Source organism: Cephus cinctus, unplaced genomic scaffold (assembly GCF_000341935.2).
Source record: "Cephus cinctus unplaced genomic scaffold, Ccin1 Ccin1_scaffold0116, whole genome shotgun sequence".
Classification (NCBI taxonomy): domain Eukaryota; kingdom Metazoa; phylum Arthropoda; class Insecta; order Hymenoptera; family Cephidae; genus Cephus; species Cephus cinctus.
In genome coordinates this window covers 11,975-31,148 of record NW_014332851.1, presented here as the reverse complement: position 1 = coordinate 31,148, position 19,174 = coordinate 11,975, and the positions used below count along the sequence as shown (strand labels likewise).

Genomic DNA, 19,174 nt, shown 5'->3' with positions numbered 1-19,174 from the left:
TAACACGGACACGAACCCTCGAAGCTTCCAGAAGATACTAGAAGGTTCTAGAATGTTCTAGAAAGTTCTCGATCGTGTGTAATTCCTAGAATCAAACGCAAAATTCCCGGAATCGAACGAAAATTCTTGGAATCAAGAGGTCTTGACGTCACTTCCAGAAATTTACTTCAGTGAAGTTAGCCGGGCAATTTTAACTTTTTAACTTTTTATCATACCAAATCGATTGGTGGTCGTTTGGTGGTCATTGGTGGCCTAATAAAAACATTTGGTGGTCAGTCATTCTTTTATAATCAAATAATCAAAATTTGACCGTGAAGTTAGCCGAAATTGTTTTTTCAACGAAATAAGTTTTTCAGGTGCTCAATCGATGCGTAATCGTTTGGTGGTAACGAATATCATAATTAAAATGTTTGGTGGTCGTTAGTTTTCGTAAAAAATTAAAAAAAAACGATTGTAGTGTCCAGCATTGACTGGATATGGGTGTGGGAACACACATTTATGGTCGATAAAATAGATATTTCTGAATACATTCTCCCTTCGAAAGAATTAATCAATGCAAGAACGCTAGCCGATGATTGGTAGTCTAATTAAAACATATGGTGGTCATCAATTAATGCACGAGGTATGAAGAGTTATACCTCCGCTGCACGGCGAGCACCAAATGCTATGATCGGCTGAGAAGTAAAATTCTGAGTACAGCGGAAACATCGCTAAGAAGATAAACGCATTTTATTGGTCGAATAGCCCAAACCCATTTCTCAGCCAATCACAGCATTTAGTGCTCACAATGCAGCGGAGGTATGATTATTCATACCTCGTGCATTAATTGATGACCACCAAATGTTTTAATTAGACTACCAATCATCGGCTAGCGTTCTTGCATTGATTAATTCTTTCGAAGGGAGAATTTGTTCAGAAATATCTGTTTTATCGACCGTAAATGTGTGTTCTTACACCCATATCAAGTCAATGCTGGACACAGCAATCGTTTTTTAAATTTTTTACGAAAACTAACAACCACCAAACATTTTAATTATGATATTAGTTACCACCAAACGATTACGCATCGATTGAGCACCTGAAAAATTTAATTCGTTGAAAAAAAAATTTTCGGCTAACTTCACGGTCAAGTTTTGATTATTTGATTATAAAAGAATGACTGACCACCAAATATTTTTATTAGGCCATCAATGGCCACCAAACGACCACCAATCGATTTAGTATGATAAAAAGTTAAAAAGTTAAAATTGCCCAGCTAACTTCACTGAGGTCAGAAATTGTGGGCACGCACGTTGCCAACTTAACACGGACACCCACCTTCGAAGGTTCTCGAGTGTCGGTAAAGGTCGGTGCAGGAATCTGTATCCAGAATGCCCACAGCTATACTACTCACATATCCCTTTTTTTTTCGTCCCTAAAATGTCCACACCAAGTTTGAGGAATTTGCGACTTCCGGTGTCAAAGTTAGAGAACGTATTTCGAATTTAAAACTTCGTGAAATTACGTACAACCGAAAAATGAACTAAAGCCGAAACACAAACACACGTATCGTCTCTTTTCGTCCCTGAAATACTCACAACAAGTTTTAGCCCTTCGCGACTCATGATGTGAAAGTTACAGGATATTCATCGATTTTGGATTCTGGATGTTTAAAAGGTATAGGATACACATGGATAGAGGTATAAGAAAGGTATAAGTAGAGAATACGGAAAAGTATAGGAAGGGAATAGGAAAGGTATAGACCAAACAAGACTGTGACTGTGAACAAGTGATAGCGAATAAGTTTTACATCATATGTTATAGCATATGATTTCTGAAAAGAAAATAAAAGAAAAAGTGGATGGTTATATTTTATTTGTTTAATAAAAATTATAAATGGATTATAGAGCAAGGTTCGCTTACCTTTGAATGTAGTATAATGACAGGCGAATCCTGTTTACTTTTCGTTGTTCGTCTCACTGATTGAACTCATAGTGCTGTTTCCTCTCGCGTTCACATAAAATAAATAGAAAAGAGAAAAAAAAATTAATAAATGTTGAAGACTTCTCGTTTGACTAATAAAATAGATCCACCAAATAAGTTGGCTTGTACCGTGCAGACATAGATAGCGCATCGAGCTCCACGGACAGGGGAGCGTCCGGTTCGAGGCTTGCCGCGTGTGAACGTTCTCGCCAGCAAGTGCCACGTTGTGCATAAATAATATATTGTATATTTTTCGTTTCGTACTTTTTTTGTTCCTTACAAACTGCTAAATAGAAAAGTGTGTGCCAAGCGTCATCAAACATTGTATTTCTAAAGCTCACAACATAATAAACGTGTTATACCTATCTTAGAGGATACAAGACAGTGCAAAATATGTCCATCCTTACTTAACCTCTAAATTAATTAACAAAATAATTTCGTTTTAAATTGTGTTTACTTACTTTTTTCAAAGTCGATCGAAAGATTTTTTTACACCGGGAATGTTGTTTACATGCAATGATAAAAAATGTATTAGTATATTTAATTGTATTTGTTAACATGCTGTTGTAAAACGTGCCTTATGTATTGAAGTTGTTTCATAATCTGACCAGCCAGTCGTTTTATACAGGAACACAGAGGGGCGCAGACAGGCAGCGCTGGACCTAGCCCCGAAAGCATGATAAAAATCGAAATAAATTAAAAATTAAATTTAAACATTAATTTTTTCTAAAACAATTTTTTCCTTATCTCAATGAAGAAGGTACTCGAAGTGACCGCCATTCGCCTGAACGCCGCACCCCTCATACTGCAAGAGGCTACATCGACAGTTCGCCAGCATTTCCGGGGTGACGAAACGCATTGCGCTGTCGTTCCGTAGGTGAAGCTCTTGCAGTGGGGGAGGGGTGCGGGGAGGGGGCACTGGCGTACAGACCAATTGGACACAAATTACTTTTTACTGCAAATTCTGTCCAGTTTTAAATAGATGGAATAGAATTAGGTACGAATGATATCTTATTATAGTATATTGTATGTGGTTTAACATTAGTTTACACTAAGTTTGCTTAGGTAACTTTAAAATAGGGTGGAATGTTCAAATTTTGAAGACTGGGTAGGTTAGTGGAGAAGTATATCGTCGGCAAGCGAGCGAAGCGAGTGAGTCTGACTGAACAGAGCATTAAATGTTTGAAAAGGTTCCGTCAGATAAAGATAACTTACAATATCGTTGAATTACTGATGGAAGATATCGCTCAGGAAACAGAAATTCGCATTTTTATCCAATTGGGTTTGTGCCTAATTGAGCATCACCCCTTGCAGCGTCCAAATGGATGTCCTGTAGACAACCGACTTCACGAGTTCTCAGAGGAAGAAATCTAATGACATCATACAAACATATTGTTATACCCCAACCCATACATATACTATACACACTACACATGCCATTATCTTTACTGACAGTACTATACAAGTACATCAGTCAATCAATCGTCTATATAATCAATCTCTATGCTTTATACTTATTAATTTGCATTTATGCTTTGTTTTATATTCCGCTCATATTTTGTTAGAATCTACAATTTATGAATTATGTTATCTTTTATACAATTGGAAATCATTACGCCAATCCTTATTATTTTATCAAGCATTATATTCACAAGGAATTTGTCATACTAATCATTATTAGAATTGGAAGACTCAAGTATATATTAACAGACAGATAATTGTTACTTTTCTGATTCGTTAACTAATCAATAAGAAAAGGAATTAAAGACCAATCAAATTCAGAAGAAGTAATGGAAGGGATAAGAAACAAAGTCGTTAAATAGGGTTGGAAAGACTAAAAATTAAAGACCAATCAAATTACGCCAATCCTTATTATTTTATCAAGCATTATATTCACAAGGAATTTGTCATACTAATCATTATTAGAATTGGAAGACTCAAGTATATATTAACAGACAGATAATTGTTACTTTTCTGATTCGTTAACTAATCAATAAGAAAAGGAATTAAAGACCAATCAAATTCAGAAGAAGTAATGGAAGGGATAAGAAACAAAGTCGTTAAATAGGGTTGGAAAGACTAAAAATCGTCTTTTTGTATCCATCCATATTTACATTATTTTGTATACATATTTTGTATCATTGATCTCACATCGAGTGGAAAGTCCTCTAGCACCTAATTCCTATTTGTTCCGATTCTTTACCTACTGTACCAATTAACATATCGCGTAGACATAGTAACGACTTTAGGTAATCAATAGAAACCGAGTGTTTTAACTTACCAAAATTAAATTTAAATCAAGTAGCTCAGTCGGATAGCGCACCCTTGTTGTGTAATACTATACAAGTGGTGCGCGGTAGCAAGAAATAAAACAGTCAAAGACAGGGCCGACCTAACGCGTGGACATACCATTTAACACCGGCAAATCTGACCAACGGACTATCCTAACTGCCTTTTCTAAAAAACATTCATCAAATTTTCATAATTCTCAATCGTTCCTTCTCGAATCAAATGTAAACCATAACCACATTCCGCGTATTCCAGGGAGCGATCGTAACAATATCTTCTTTGTCATAGGGTAGTGAATTGCTGTCTGGTGACGACTGTACATGCACATGTCGCAACCAGACATAGACAAATTTCTGCGCCCGCTATGGAGGATTTAAAAGTCTTTTTACTCCGAAATTCGTGAAATAAACTTTTTTTTATCGAGTCTAACCTAGATGTCGCATTTTTAAATGGAGCCAGACAGAAATATCGTGTGCATCAAGGACGAAAGGATATAATTTGACTCGTGTGAATTCCACCCTTGCTTCGCTCGTGCAACAAACTTGATACTCGTCAGAATTATTTGACTTACACCCTTGATGCACAATATACTATTTTCCCCATATTCTTGCACTACATCTACCAATTTCTTCTTTACTGCATACGGAGGTAAAAACATAATAAAGGCCATTCTACAATGCAACGGGACACGTAACACGGAACACATAAGCGGCAAGATATTCAATTGTTTATTTACCTAATTCCATTGAATCCACCAATCAAGAAGAAAAAATCGTTTTTAAAACCGAGCGTTTACTAAGTCTCTACGATTTTGGCGACGTCTTGGACATAGCAACGATACGGAAGCGGTTGCTAGGATCGTTAAGGATTTCACGGAGCACGTAACGTGATGAGTAACATCCAGCATGCCCCGTTCTGTAATCCGTAACGGTGTACGTTAAAAATATATAGCAACGATACGGAAGCGGTTGCTAAGGTCGTTAAGGATTTCACGGAGCACGTAACGTCATTGTCAAATATCATTAGCTGTCACCTGTCATTATCTGTCAATATATAAATATATTAAAAAATGTGTATGCGTTTATTCATGTAGATAAGTAAATCATTACTTAATTTCTAAAGTCACGATGACTTTTATCGTAGAGAAATTTGATTTCTCTAACGATATTGATAATGACCTCGTCTATAGAGTTCGTAATGACAGGTGACAGGTAATGACATTTGACAATAACGTTACGTGCTCCGTGAAATCCTTAACGACCCTAGCAACCGCTTCCGTATCGTTGCTATATCCGGACGTCGCCAAAATCGTAGAGACTTAGTAAACGCTCGGTTTTAAAAACGATTTTCTCCTTCTTGATTGGAGGATCCAATGGAATTATATAATTGAATATCGCGCCGCTTATGTGTTCCGTGTTACATGTCCCGTTGCATTGTAGAATGGCCTTAAGAAGAGAGTCAAAATGTAGTAAGCCAAAGCAAAGTAAGGTTTTATTCAACCTTTAAGCAAACCAGAAGTTTGTTATACTTTAAACAACTCAACTGTATACATATATGTACTGTGCTAGATTAATAACAATCATTCTGATGTTGATTTTTCCAGTCTATAACAGCAACTAAACGTTTAGTAAGGAAATGGGATCAATCAGTTCTGTTAAACGTCAATGATAATGAAGCTAAGGAAGTTTTACGAAGACTTGACTCTCCCGATTTTATTGAAGGAATCACTGCTTTTGGAAGGAGGAACAGTAAAATGTGAATAATGATAAGTATGGATTTATACTAAGTGCTTCAAATTATTGGTACCAATAATATCGTCTATACAAGGCATTCTATGAGTTAGCAGGTCCGTTTTACCAATATCAGAGCAAACAGATTTACTTCAAGGCATGAACGCATGAACCATGATTTCGCATCTTGTACTCTCGTTATTGTGGACAAAAATAAATTTTATGGGCACGGAATTTTAAAAATAAAATGCTGGATTTTTGCATATCTTCCTATTTTGTTTACATCCGGAATTTTATTTTTCCTTAAACGCTTCGAAATATGGTAAAGCCGTACGTCAACATCTCTCCAAACTCAGGAAGAAAAGCATTTATTATACAATCCAATCTGTTTAAAACTTCATACTTACAGGTACATACTTTGAATCGTTGAATCCGAATTTGAAGTAAAAATTTTGAAATTCAAAATGACTGACTATACGACGGCTTTAAATTTTACAGTACTTTGATTTGTATAAAATCTAAAGCACACAGTTTTGCACATTATATAAAAACTCTGTATCCAGAAATATTTCGCATTGCCAATGACGAATATAAAGTCAAAACTTACATATTATGAAATTTTAAGATGGTGGAGTAAAATTCGCGATCCGAAATTGATAAAAATAGTTAGATTTATCTCAGATTCGAGACTTACTATTCTCCTGGTCACTGATTGCAAATCTGAAATCGAAATACAAAAATATAAAATGGCGGATGCAATTTGGCGGGCCGAAGTCGTAAAATACTCAAATAATAAACTGGGGTAAATCTGACGGTTTCCTGTAATTTCGATCCACCATATTAGATCTGTCAATTTAAGTTTTTCCGTTTTTATTTCAGATTTGAAATCGGGAACCTCTAAAATCTCTAAATACCCATTTTTAGAATTTCGGTTCACCATTTTAAATTTTGAATTTTGAAAATCTCCAGTCCTGATTTGTATTCAGCGACTGGAAGAAACCTCGAAGGGTGAATTAAAAACATCGCACGTAAAGGATGCAGACATATGATATACATTGTTCAAATTTTTGCGCATGCTCAATTTTCAAGTCAGGAATGTTAGACATTTGCGTACACTAATGTGTCATCTACATCCGGAAATTAACTTGTCATACAATTTTCAAGGCGATCAGCTTGATGTTTCATTTAAATTTTTAATATACATATGTAAAGTCTCCTGCGTGCGCACAAATGCACATGTCGGCGCAAACTTTTTTTGCGATATAGATTACATGAGACACATACTGTTATACGATTGTGCTTAAAAAATTATGAAACTACTCATAATTTTTCTACTTTGCAGAACACTGTAACACAGAAAACTATATAGTAATTATTATTTAACCATTTGTTTCGCATTAATACTTTCGAACTGTCCCTTTTGGGCAAAGTCGTCTACCCTTTATTACTATTAAAATAATCCCATTGAGTACGTCAATCATCTATCAATGAAAATTCAATGGGTTTTGCCAAAGGTATAAATTCCCATTTGTCTTACCATATAGTACGCCATTCATTTTCTAATTCGTTAAAGGGTATTTTTATCCAATTTGTGAAAATGAATTAATGCCATTCGCGGAATGGGATTTATTATACCATTTATATTCACATTCCATGAGTGATACTCTTGTTCCACTTGAATTTTCATCTCTGAAAGATTTGGTTTCGAAGTTAGTAGATATCACTTGAGTGGTTACACGTGGCAATACTGTGGTACCATTCATTTTTCTTGTAATACCTGTAACGTATTTTTCCTTAACACGACACTGATAGCGAAAAATCAAAGAAAGAACTATCTTCGAGAACCAACATACCCCATGTAGGATAATCGGAAACCTCCGCAAAGTTAGCTGGGCAACTTCGACTTATCGAATTTCTGTACTTGCACATCGATTGTTAGTCATTTGTTATTGATTGTTAGACTAATTAAAACATTTGTTAGATAATAGTTTTTTTGCAATAACGAAAATAAATTTTAGTGTTAAGTTAGCCGAAAAATATTGATTTTTTCATAATTTTTGTTTCGAAACGGGTGCATTCGATGTGGAATTATTTGTTAGTCCCAAATAAACTAATTAAAACATTTGTTAGATGACCATTTCGCTTAAAATAGCGAAAAAACGTCTGCCGTCTGGCTGGCCGGGAGTGGGGGTAAGGCATGGAATATGCGATGTGAAGATATCCAGAAATATAATTATTCTTCACAGTTTTCGTTTCGAAACGGGTGCAATCGATGTGGAATCGTTTGTTAGTCCCGAATAAACTAATAAAAACATTTGTTATGTTAGGTTAGATTAGCTAAGAATTCCAATGCTGTCACACCCCAAGGTATTAGTTTTTTTTAAAAAAAAAAAACATTAGCTTCCAGTTTTGACCTCTTAATTATATTTCCAGCTATCTTCACATCGCATATTCCATGCCTTACCCCCACTCCCGGCCAGCGAGACGATAGATGGTTTTTCGCTATTTTAAGCGAAATCGTTATCTAACAAATGTTTTAATTAGTTTATTCGGGACTAACAAACGATTTCATATCGATTGCACCCGTTTCGAAACAAAAACTGTGAAAAAATCAGTATTTTTCGGCTAACTTAACACTAAAATTTATTTTCGTTATTGCAAAGAAACTATTATCTAACAAATGTTTTAATTAGTCTAACAATCAATAACAAATGACTAACAATCGATGTGCAAGTACAGAAATTCGATAAGTCGAAGTTGCCCGGCTAACTTTACGGAGGTTAATCGGAACGGGTCGATGCTTGGGCTAACCTCGCTGCCGATAGTGCCAACATTGACATTCAAGCTTGGTCCAATCATCAAGCAAATCTTGGATGATAACCTTATGCCAATGTTGGCAGTCCATATTGGCCCCAAAATGACTAATCTTGAATAGGCCAATAATCTGCACTCGATTTAAGCCCATCATTGGGCGCTTGCATAGACCAAGAATTGGTCGCAATAATCAGCCAATATAAATGCTCAACGACGGCCCCATCATCTGCTCTCAATATAAGGCCACTGTTGGATGCGTGCCTAAGCAGAGAAGTAATTTTAATATTCGGCCGATGTAATACCCCGATGATGGCCCAACACTCAATCTTTATAGGGGTTCAATATAGTCTTCAATATTTGCGCACCGCTCGATTTATTGTTAAATGAAGACAGTTTATTTGACATGTTAGTATAGTAAAATGAATTTTACTGTAAGTCGCTCGCCTGTAATTTACAATTTTATATTTTTTTAAAGATAAAAAAGTCATGAAACATGACAACGAAATGTAAGAGAAACAGCACAACATTAATTCGATACTACAAACGTTTTATTTTCTATGAAAAGTGTTGTTTAGATTAAATAGCAAAATGAGAAGCAAATAATTATATCGAAAAAAAACAGATTTGTTTCATACGCATTTTTTAAAGCATTTGAAGAATATGCGATGGTAATAAAAACCTTTTCCTGATTTTGCAAAATGTAAGGGGAAGGGGAATCATGTTTTTTTTTTCAAAGCTTATGCTCAGCTCTCGAAAAAGGGACGCTCCTGACGTCCACCTTCTCGATCTCCAAAATTCGACAGCCAAATACCAATCTTCGAATTCAGTGCTTTGGATTCGTCAGATTCGCCGAACTTCGTTCTTATTGCCTCTGTACAAAAAAAAAACAAAATAAAACATGAATCAAATATAAATTATACGATATAAAAAAAGTCTTGTTCTTGTAATAAACCCACCTTGAAAACACGCAAAAGTCGCTGTAGCGCTGAAATCCAATTTCCCGACTCCTTTAACCTTTTTTCCTTGACCCGAATATTTTCCCTGAACTTTCTTCCGGAAAATTCTTGGCAGCGCGTTATCAATGCATTTCTGACTCGATGGGTGTTCGAAGCAAAGGAAGTTGAACAGAGCAATCTAAAAATATTTGAAATATAATATAGTTTAAGAGAATTGACGTTAAATAATATTAGTAGAGAAAAGTTACCAATGCGTCTTTTTTCTTTTGCTCTTCGCTTACAGCTTTATCGAATTCCAAAAAATCGTTCAAGCTTCCAATCGGCAAGGGCGTGTTAACGGATTTAACCAATGTATCAACAGTTTCGTGGGGAACTCGAGGAATGTTGGACGCCACGATAGCCAGTTTCAGTTCTTCCAATTTATGTTCAATGTTATAAAGAATGCTGTCTTTGACAGATTTTAATCTTTGGTTAATAGAGCTTTCGAGAGCCTCAAAAATGAACTGTACATGAAAATGAACATTTCATATATATGTGAAATGAATTATGCTTTACCATTAAGTCTTTGTTAATTAAAATTCAGTTTTTTGATCTTACCATTTCGATTAATTTCATTCACATTCCTTTTCTTAGTAGATGACCTTTTCACAGTTTTAGAGGTTGTGTGTAGTTCCGACTCCAAGTCCTTGCTATTGTTACTTTGATGATCATCGCCTTTAGATCTCTGAGTTCGACCCTCCCTGAATCTTTGTGAATTTACAGTGCCTGGGTAATAAAAGAAATGACGATTAAGTACAAATAGGATCCGTCAAATGTATTATCAAGTCTTTTTGTTTTATAACTAACCTTCGAGGTGAAATTTATTGTTGTTTATAACGTTTGTGGGTGACGCGGGTCCTCGGTCTCCGTTAGATCGATTTCCAGCAACACAACTTCAATATTGTCGATACTTGCGGTTTTCAAATGTGGATTCGTCATAGAACGAGATGCACGGTGTTTGCTTTTTTCTTCGAAAAAAAATCTTTCTTTGACATTCGAATACTATGAAGTAAGAAAAAAAAAGAACCCAATTATTTACGAGATTGTTTCTTGAGATTCCCGATTGGCGAATAAGCCGAGTCGGTCGATGCTTTGGAATCTGAACTGTCATCAGAGACATCATGTCTGTTCCTCGACTTTTTCTTCAACGATGCGCGTTGCTTTAGCCTAGTCCCTTGCGATCTCCATTTATGTGAAACTGAATCTGGATTTTTATAAATTATTAATCAAAGTGAGTTTTATAATAAAGTAAATTTTGCATATTACCGGTTTCGCTGCCTGTTTCTCCGTCGTTCGAATTCACGTTCATGGAAGTTTTGACACAGAGCATTTTATGGATATCAGAATTTGAAATAACGTCATCTTTAACCGAGCTTTTCCTTCTTTCGCCATCAGTAATGGCACAGCTTCGCGTTTGATATGCTCTTCCAAGACGTCTTTTGCCTTGATCGAAATCAGCTAGATGGAAAAATTATAAAACTTGTGCAATACCAATTTCTATTAATATTTAACTCAATAGTTGAGACACAGTAGAATTTTACTGATTAATCAGCATTATTACCTGCGCCATGGAAGAGTATAACTGGATAAGATTTCCAGCTACGTTCCGGATCTTTTTCTTCATTAGTCCATTTTCCTACATACTCGAAGACTTTTTCTGGGGGATATTTACAAAAGTATTGACCTTCAACTACTTTTACCCACGTCTTCGGTACCAACTCTATTGGTAAAAGTTTATTGCCACTTTGACAATCGTCTTGGAATTCGACAAGTATGAATTTACATCCATACAAGACTTCTTGCTTGTCGTTACTCATTGTGAAATGTTTGTAAAACACCTGTGAAATATAATGATAAAAGGCTTTATTATTGCTCATGTCATAATACACGTTTTTTCGCGTCTATTACGTTCAGGAAAATATTCAGGTTTAGAGAATGTGTTCCCTATTGCCCCCCCCCCTCAGCACCCCCTTAATACTCCCATTAGCAAAAGGTTAAGAACCACAATGAATGTAACTGATCCTCGACGAACATGCGTTACTTACTATAAGTTATATATTATGATAATTTAGGGACATCATTATATTATACACGACATCTCACACTCTCTCACATTTCCAGAAATCACACCAACACTGCCACATTACAGGTGGATGAGCAGGAAGAAAGAGAGATCACGACAAAGAACAAGAATGGTACGGACAGTAATGCTGAGCAAGGCAATCTAACATTTGCGTCGAGCGTGGACTGAATTTAGCGTGTAGAATATTTATTAATTGCCTTTGGGGTCTGTATTTTGTATGTTACTAGCGGTGGTCGGTCCCGTAAGGGAACCGATCGGAGAAAAATTATAAGTAACGAGGTCCGTGGAACACCAGCGACGGCCCTGACTACAGCAAAGGGACCCGGTTAATGCAATCAGCAGCACTAACGTGATGTAGCCAACAGGAGGAGGGCCAGCGCGACCGCAAAGCACCACTGAGCGAGGCCACCTACGCGGAAGGACGCCGCAAGAAGATCCAAGATTCTGGTAGCATCAGGGGGTTGCAGTGGCGGCCTGGAGCCGTACAACGAGGGATAGGATGCGGATGAGATTCCCGCCCCAAGAAAAGACACTGCAATCGCCCAGAAGAGGAGAAGATGCGCAGATCTATTTTTCTAGGATCCCGGAGACAATTGAAGATCACGTGCGAATTGGGCCGCGTAGGGGCTAGCGCGAATTTGATTGACCCCATGGGTAATATTCCTCCGCGCCACTAGGGCACGTTAGCGGGCGAGCTATCGGGTAGCATCACTTCGGTGTAGCTGACGTCTTGGACGGTGCGTCTGCCAAAAGTGGATAGCGAGATAGACAGAGAGAGTAAGAGAAAGTGTAGATAGAAAAGTATAAAATGAGAGTGAGAGCAGTGTAAAGAAGAAAGAGAGAGATGGATCGAGAGGGCTTGGATGAATTGGAGAGGGCTATTCGGGGTGAATGACGCTACCGAGCTACATGATTTTGTAATTGATCGAGATTAACTGGACCATAGATTTAGCTGCTGGATCTTAGATCCAGACAGCACGCGTCGCCTTCCGCTTACACGATCGTTGAGATCCGATGTTTGCCAATTCGGCGGCGATCTGGAGGATCCGTTATCTCGTATCAAAGTTTAGTTTTTAGTTTTGTGTTTGTGTAGCAGGAGGGGTACAGGGAGTACGGGAATGCTGTAGAGTTTCACGAGGGACTACCGCAAAACACCGATTACGGCAACTATCCGCGCCCGAAACTCGTCATCATCGACGATCTCATGAGGGAATCGTCCAATTACACAGTGGTCGACCTTTTTACCAAAGGCAGCCATCATAAGAACATCAGCGTTATCTTTATCACGCAGAATCTCTTTCATCAGGGGCCTGGATAACGCGATATCTCGTTGAACGCCAACTACATCGTTGTATTTAAAAACCCGCGCGACAGAACGCAGATACAGTATCTGGCCAGAGAGATGTTTCCTGAAAATCCGCGCTTCGTACAGGAAGTCTACCGCGATGTCACGGCCCAACCGCACGGTTATTTACTACTCGATTTGAAGCAATCGACCCCCGATAACTGTCGCTTTCGCACGTGCGTGTTTCCCTCGGACCCGTTCCACTACGTGTACGTACCGCGAAAGGGTATAAAGGGCGCATACACCAATCGAGACGTACCAGTCATTCGGTTGTAATGGTATCCAGCGCACGCGTCGCAATAGGCCGAAAGCACGTTATAGTGTTAAAGGCTATTTGCCATCTGGATAGCAAACAGCGTATCGCCATGTTACGCGTAGCCGACCCACGACTCGTCAACTGTACATGCGAACGCGCTCTGAATATTCTACGCGATAACGTGCCTCTCAAACGGACTCAAAAACGTCGCTTACGAAAACACGCGCCACTGTTGAGACGTTTATCCAGGCCAGGTTCCGCCGTCAAAACTAGAAAACGTTTTATCGTTCAGAGCGGTGGTTTGTTACCTCTTCTGCTAGCGCCCATACTGGGCACCATCATATCGAAACTCATAGGGGGAAGGGGATACGGGTATACGCCGCGAAGAGAGAGATCGAGATGGAGCACACCAAAAAGATGGTTATCATCCCTCAGGAGAGCGTGGACCAGCAACACTACCGTGCGATGCCTCATACGCCTCACCACCACCAGCAGCAGCACCAGGGTGTCGAGACCGTAAACACCGTGCAGCCTCCGGGACCCCCTCAAGCAGATTAGACGCATCCATGAAGAAGATCCTACATTCGCCGAATTTCATCGATGAACTCGAAAAGTGGAAGATGTACAATCAGGTGCTGCAGAGTTATCTATATTTTATCGAGCACCTGCGAAATAACGCCGACGAGGATAGGCGAGGCGATAACGACGACAAGAAAAAAAATAACAATTCTGCGGATAACACCAGGAGCTCGACCAACGATGACGACGACGACATCATCGCTAGCGTACCCCAAAAGTACAGAACTAAGGCTAAGCTCTTACTAGGAAGGATGCGCAACGCTGGTTCGCCACGCATCTCGTGAGATAAACAGGGCGTTACGCGTATCGGTGGAGTCGTCGTGTAGGATGCCAACATCGTTGATTTAATCAACGACGCTATGCGTGAGAGAAAAACAGCGAGACCGGCGGGTAGTCGGCAGTTTGCGCGGTTCCTCCGTACTACTGGTATACCGCGCGAATTTATCGGTAATCAGCGTCTATGGAGGGAGGGGAGCAACACGACGTCTTTCGGTAATCAGACACCGCCCCGTGTAACAATCGTACCGCGCCCTATCGAGCTGACACAGAGCTCGTGTACAGAGGAGGAATTTGGCGTAGGAGGAACATGGTATAGGATTCCATGTAGCGCGCAGCCCCGACGTAAAGGCAGGTGTCGTCGAACGCTACAATCGTACTCTGAAGGAGCGTATGTGGTGCTACTTTACACATAGAAGCACACGGCGGTACATGGATATTCTTCAGAACCTCGTGGAATCATACAACAGGACACGACACTCAGGGATAAGAATGCGCTCAGTCGACGTAACCAAGTATAATGCCGATAAGGCACGTATGAACCTATCTACGCGGTACGCATTAGCGAGCACGCGTGTCCCTGAATACATTGTCGGCGACCTGGTACGCCTCAGTAGCGCTAGGAACCCTTTTGCGAAAGGTTACGAGGGTAGGTGGACTCGAGAGATTTTTAAAATCGTACGCCTGGGTACAACGAGGGAACCGCCCGTCTACATCTTAGAAGATCTCGCCGGCGAGGAGATTGACGGTATTTTTTATGAAGAGGAGCTCGTTCGACTTCGCAAGGACCTCGCAAAGGACACGTTTCTCATCGATCGTATAATAAAACGAAGCGGTCGTGGGAAAGCCCAAAAAGTACTGGTCAGCTGGGTCGGTTAACCCGAGAAATTTAATTCGTGGATACCGGCATCTCGCTTAAAAAGCAATGAAGGACCAATTTTATCTCGTCCTTCCTAGTAACAGCAGTATGTCGTACTATTCCGAAAATAAAACTACCAGTTTTACGAGGCATCTACCGCATCAGATCGATTTATACGGGACATGGTCTGTTGCTCTGGTTGAAATACAGATTCCTATGACCTTTTTCACGTGCCCGTAGCGCTAAAAGACTGGGATTACGTAGGCATGGTCACCACCTGTACCAAACCGAGGAAGAACCACAAAGAACCGATAGTCGGCCTTATGATGAGGTGTTCTAACGTAGCGCACGGCGTTTACGATGACGTAAGGACACTCATTGACGAAATAAACGCTACCAGTGCTATGAGGGGCCGTCTGAAACTAGCACTCTGTAGAGGCGGTTACGCGAGCGTATCGTTCGTCTCTACCGATAACGATCTAGACGATCCGTACGAGATGAGACTCTGCCGATCTCTGGCGCGCATCCTAGGTTTTACCGAGTTTGTCGTGGTATCGAAAGCAGAACCCATTGTGATGGCCAATCAACCAGCTAGTCTGATCAACGCCCTACCCAAGATGCTTTTCGTTTACACCGACGTCTGCATCCATATATCATCGGAGACGTCCAAACGCCCCTGCTCCGCGTGGTTCCCCTGCAGACGGATAACAAATACGCGTACGCTGCCGTAAAAGTGCTCTCGTTTTCACCGTTAAAGTACATACCGCTGTTCCGCACGACTTTTTAAACGATCGACATCGATATAAGAGACCACCTGGGCGACCCCATACCATACGAACCAGGGACGCTCTCCGTAACACTACACTTTAAACAGCTAGACTGATGGCTCATTACACCGATTACTATGATTCGCAGATAGGTGGGGGACCCTCCACGAAATTTCGGGTGTTCGCGGGATCGCCGTATCAGCGAGGTCATGGTATCGGTAGTTTTCTCGGTTTTCTCGGGTAACGGCGACGAGTACCTCGACCTAACACACACCATGCTGAGTTTACACGTACAGCTGCGATCCAAGGATGCGTTAGCGCCGGACGCTCTGAGCAAAGTAGCCCCTGTTAACAATCTGCTACACTCGCTATTCAATCAGGTGGATGTATTTTTTAATCAGAAGCTCGTATCGCCGCCTAATAACGCGTACCCTTACAGAGCTTATATAGAGACACAATTGAATTACGGGCCCGCCGCTAAGGGGTCACACCTCTCAAGCGTGCTCTGGTACGACGACACGCCCGGTTATATGGACGATACAGCGAGCAAGAATATAGCCTCGCGAATAGGCAAGCGTTCGTCGGTAAAGACAAGACGGTCGATCTGATTCGTCCTTTACACTGCGATGTGTTTAACCAAGAAAAATTTTTATTAAACGGCGTCGAGCTCCGTTTACGACTCGTACGCAGGAGAAATGGTTTGTCCTTCACGGACCCCAAGAGCAAGTGCTCTTTACATATGATGGAGGCTACGCTCCTCGTTAGACGCGCCAAAATAAACCCTGGTATTCTAATAGCGCACTCTAAAATACTGTCTAAGACAACTGCCAAGTATCCGCTTACGCGTGTTGAGGTCAAGGCCCTGACAATGCACGCCGGCTTGCACGGTGGCACGATGGATAACGTGAGTCTCGGCCAATTACCTAAGCGTATTATAATAGGTTACGTCGATAACAAGGCCTTCAACCGTAACTATCAGTTCAACCCGTTCAATTTTAAAAACTATTGTATTAATTTCTTATCGCTGCACGTCGACGGTGTTCAAGTACCCTCGAAAGCCCTGCAGACCGATTTCGGCAAAGCCGGTCTTTACGTGGACGCGTATCAAACCCTCTTCAGCGGCACGGGTATACACTTCCTCAACAAGGGTAATTCGATATCTAGGAGCTCTTACGCAGACGGCTACTGCCTGTTAGTTTTCGATCTTACACCCGATCTCTCAGCAAATAGCAACACCCACTGGAACCTGATCAAGCACGGTAGTGTACGAATCGAGGTACGCTTCGACGAATCGTTGGCCGCCACTATGAACTGTATCGTCTACGCTGAGTACGATAACGTTCTGGAGATCGACGCCGTACGGCAAATCGTCGTCGATTACGGTGGCTAAACAATCGAAGAAAATACATAGGTCAGCAGTTTGAGGTCTGCGTCATGATCTTTTGTGTACTCGACATCGCGGGTGATCGTCAGCATTGTCGTTAGTTTCTCGTTGAACGTCTTCGAGTTAGCATCGTGACCATGGATTTTGTCATCGAGATCGAATACTTCAAAGACTCCGAGGGGCGTCTGGGCGAAGATACATAGGCCACTGGATCGTTTCACCGCCCTGTGATTTCAACGAATTACCACCGACGATCAAAAGCGAGAACAATACCATGACCCGCTATCAACACAGTCTAGAGTGGTACGACGGTGGTATAACGTACAAACAGTTATACACCAATCTCCGAAATATAGCTGGTACTTCGCGGAACATATACACGCGGGGTCCAGAGAGCGTGCTTTTTCTGCAGATCGTTATGGCGCGAGAGGTTATAAATTTGGATGAAACCCCCAATAACTCACCATACGAGGACTTCCCACCGAATCGTGACCATTACAAGTGCATCGTTCACGTCTGTAAGGAAGCACGGAGATCGTTAACCTGTGCTCTAAACGACGCCTTACGCCTTGAATGTTGGTTTCGGAATAACGGACCGCATATATGAACACGCTAGACCTTTACCTCGGTCTTTGCGGTATATCGGCGCATACGACGGGTGTCTACGCAGCTAATAGAATACGCCGAAACTGGTCGAAGCCCGCTGCCATTGTTGCCAACACGGACGATCATACGAACCCGGGAGCGCATTGGGTTGCCATGTACGTGAACGCTGACGGAGACGGATACTATTTTGACAGTTACGGATTACCGCCACTGAATCATTACCACGCATCGAGACTCCAACGGAACTGTCGATCCTTCCGGTGGAATACTCAGTAGCTTGAGAGCGAGACGTCGACGGTGTGCGACCAGTTCTGCATGATGTTTTTACACTACCTCTCCTGCGGCTTCGGGATGCATGCCTTCCAGAATGTATTTAACGCTGATTTGCGGGAAAACGATAGAATCGTCCGAGAGTACTACGACGCTTTTGTGCGAAAGAAGCGTTTGGCGGATCGCCGGTATGCGCAGGATAATAAGATCTACGGCGCTGGTGGTGGTGGTGGTACGGTACAATATTCGCGATGTATATCAGGCGACATGAGTTAAGGCCTGTTTCATTAAAGCTGAGTGTTCTTTACATTTAATTACAAAAATAATACATATCATTTTGCTAATTTTTTTATTAAATGCTGTATATTAATATAATAATAGTAGTAGTATAATAATCCCCAAAAAAACACTTACGTGTAAAAAACTACGCCAAGTACAGGAGTGCTGTGTATTCCTCTAATAATAAGTATTGATATCACATTATTGAGGCCAAGTACATAAGTCACTACATGTTTTCCTATTATATGATCTAGCACTGGCCCATCATTTTAATTGTATTTTCAAAATTTCTTATAACGTTTTCACTACTCTTTTACATTACTACTGCTTCCCGTAGTTGATTATGATTTAATGGTCATTTAATAATTAATAAAACTTTAGGTGATTCCTTATCCAGTACTACTGGGCGGGTTCGTGCATTTCTTGACATAAATTCGCGTTCATGATGCCAGTCATCAAACGCAAAACCAATGTCAACTTTTTATATGTATACAGCTAATTCACAATAACTCGTCAAAAATAATCACGGTAAAAGCTTAATAACACACTTATAGTTTTAGGATACTATTAGTACGTTCAAAGTAAGTACTTTGGAATTCCTGGCACGGACCAGTTAAGTAGTACTCGATAAGGAATCACCTAAAATTTTATTAATTATTAAATGACCATTAAATCATAAT

General features: G+C 40.3%; 2 protein-coding genes across 2 annotated transcripts in view; one reads left to right on the top strand and one right to left on the bottom strand.

Annotated features, from left to right (window-relative positions):
* The window catches only part of LOC107274836 (enoyl-CoA delta isomerase 2, mitochondrial), a gene marked incomplete at its 5' end in the record, with an annotated part of 55,658 nt that extends 49,412 nt beyond the window's left edge, over nt 1–6,246 (top strand). The window contains 1 exon segment of the mRNA XM_015754392.1: nt 5,855–6,246. Coding sequence (XP_015609878.1) covers nt 5,855–6,010 — 156 coding nt within the window.
* Nucleotides 6,247–8,603: 2,357 nt separating this feature from the next.
* LOC107274835 lies at nt 8,604–11,622 on the bottom strand. The gene is made up of 8 exons (XM_025079703.1): nt 11,352–11,622; nt 11,057–11,248; nt 10,830–10,994; nt 10,629–10,758; nt 10,371–10,497; nt 10,000–10,254; nt 9,752–9,929; nt 8,604–9,666 (listed from the first exon to the last, which is right to left on the bottom strand). Exons 1-8 carry the CDS (start codon nt 11,605–11,607, stop codon nt 9,539–9,541), a joined length of 1,431 nt encoding a protein of 476 aa, XP_024935471.1. The 5' UTR covers nt 11,608–11,622; the 3' UTR covers nt 8,604–9,538.
* Between the last annotated feature and the right edge of the window lie 7,552 nt (nt 11,623–19,174).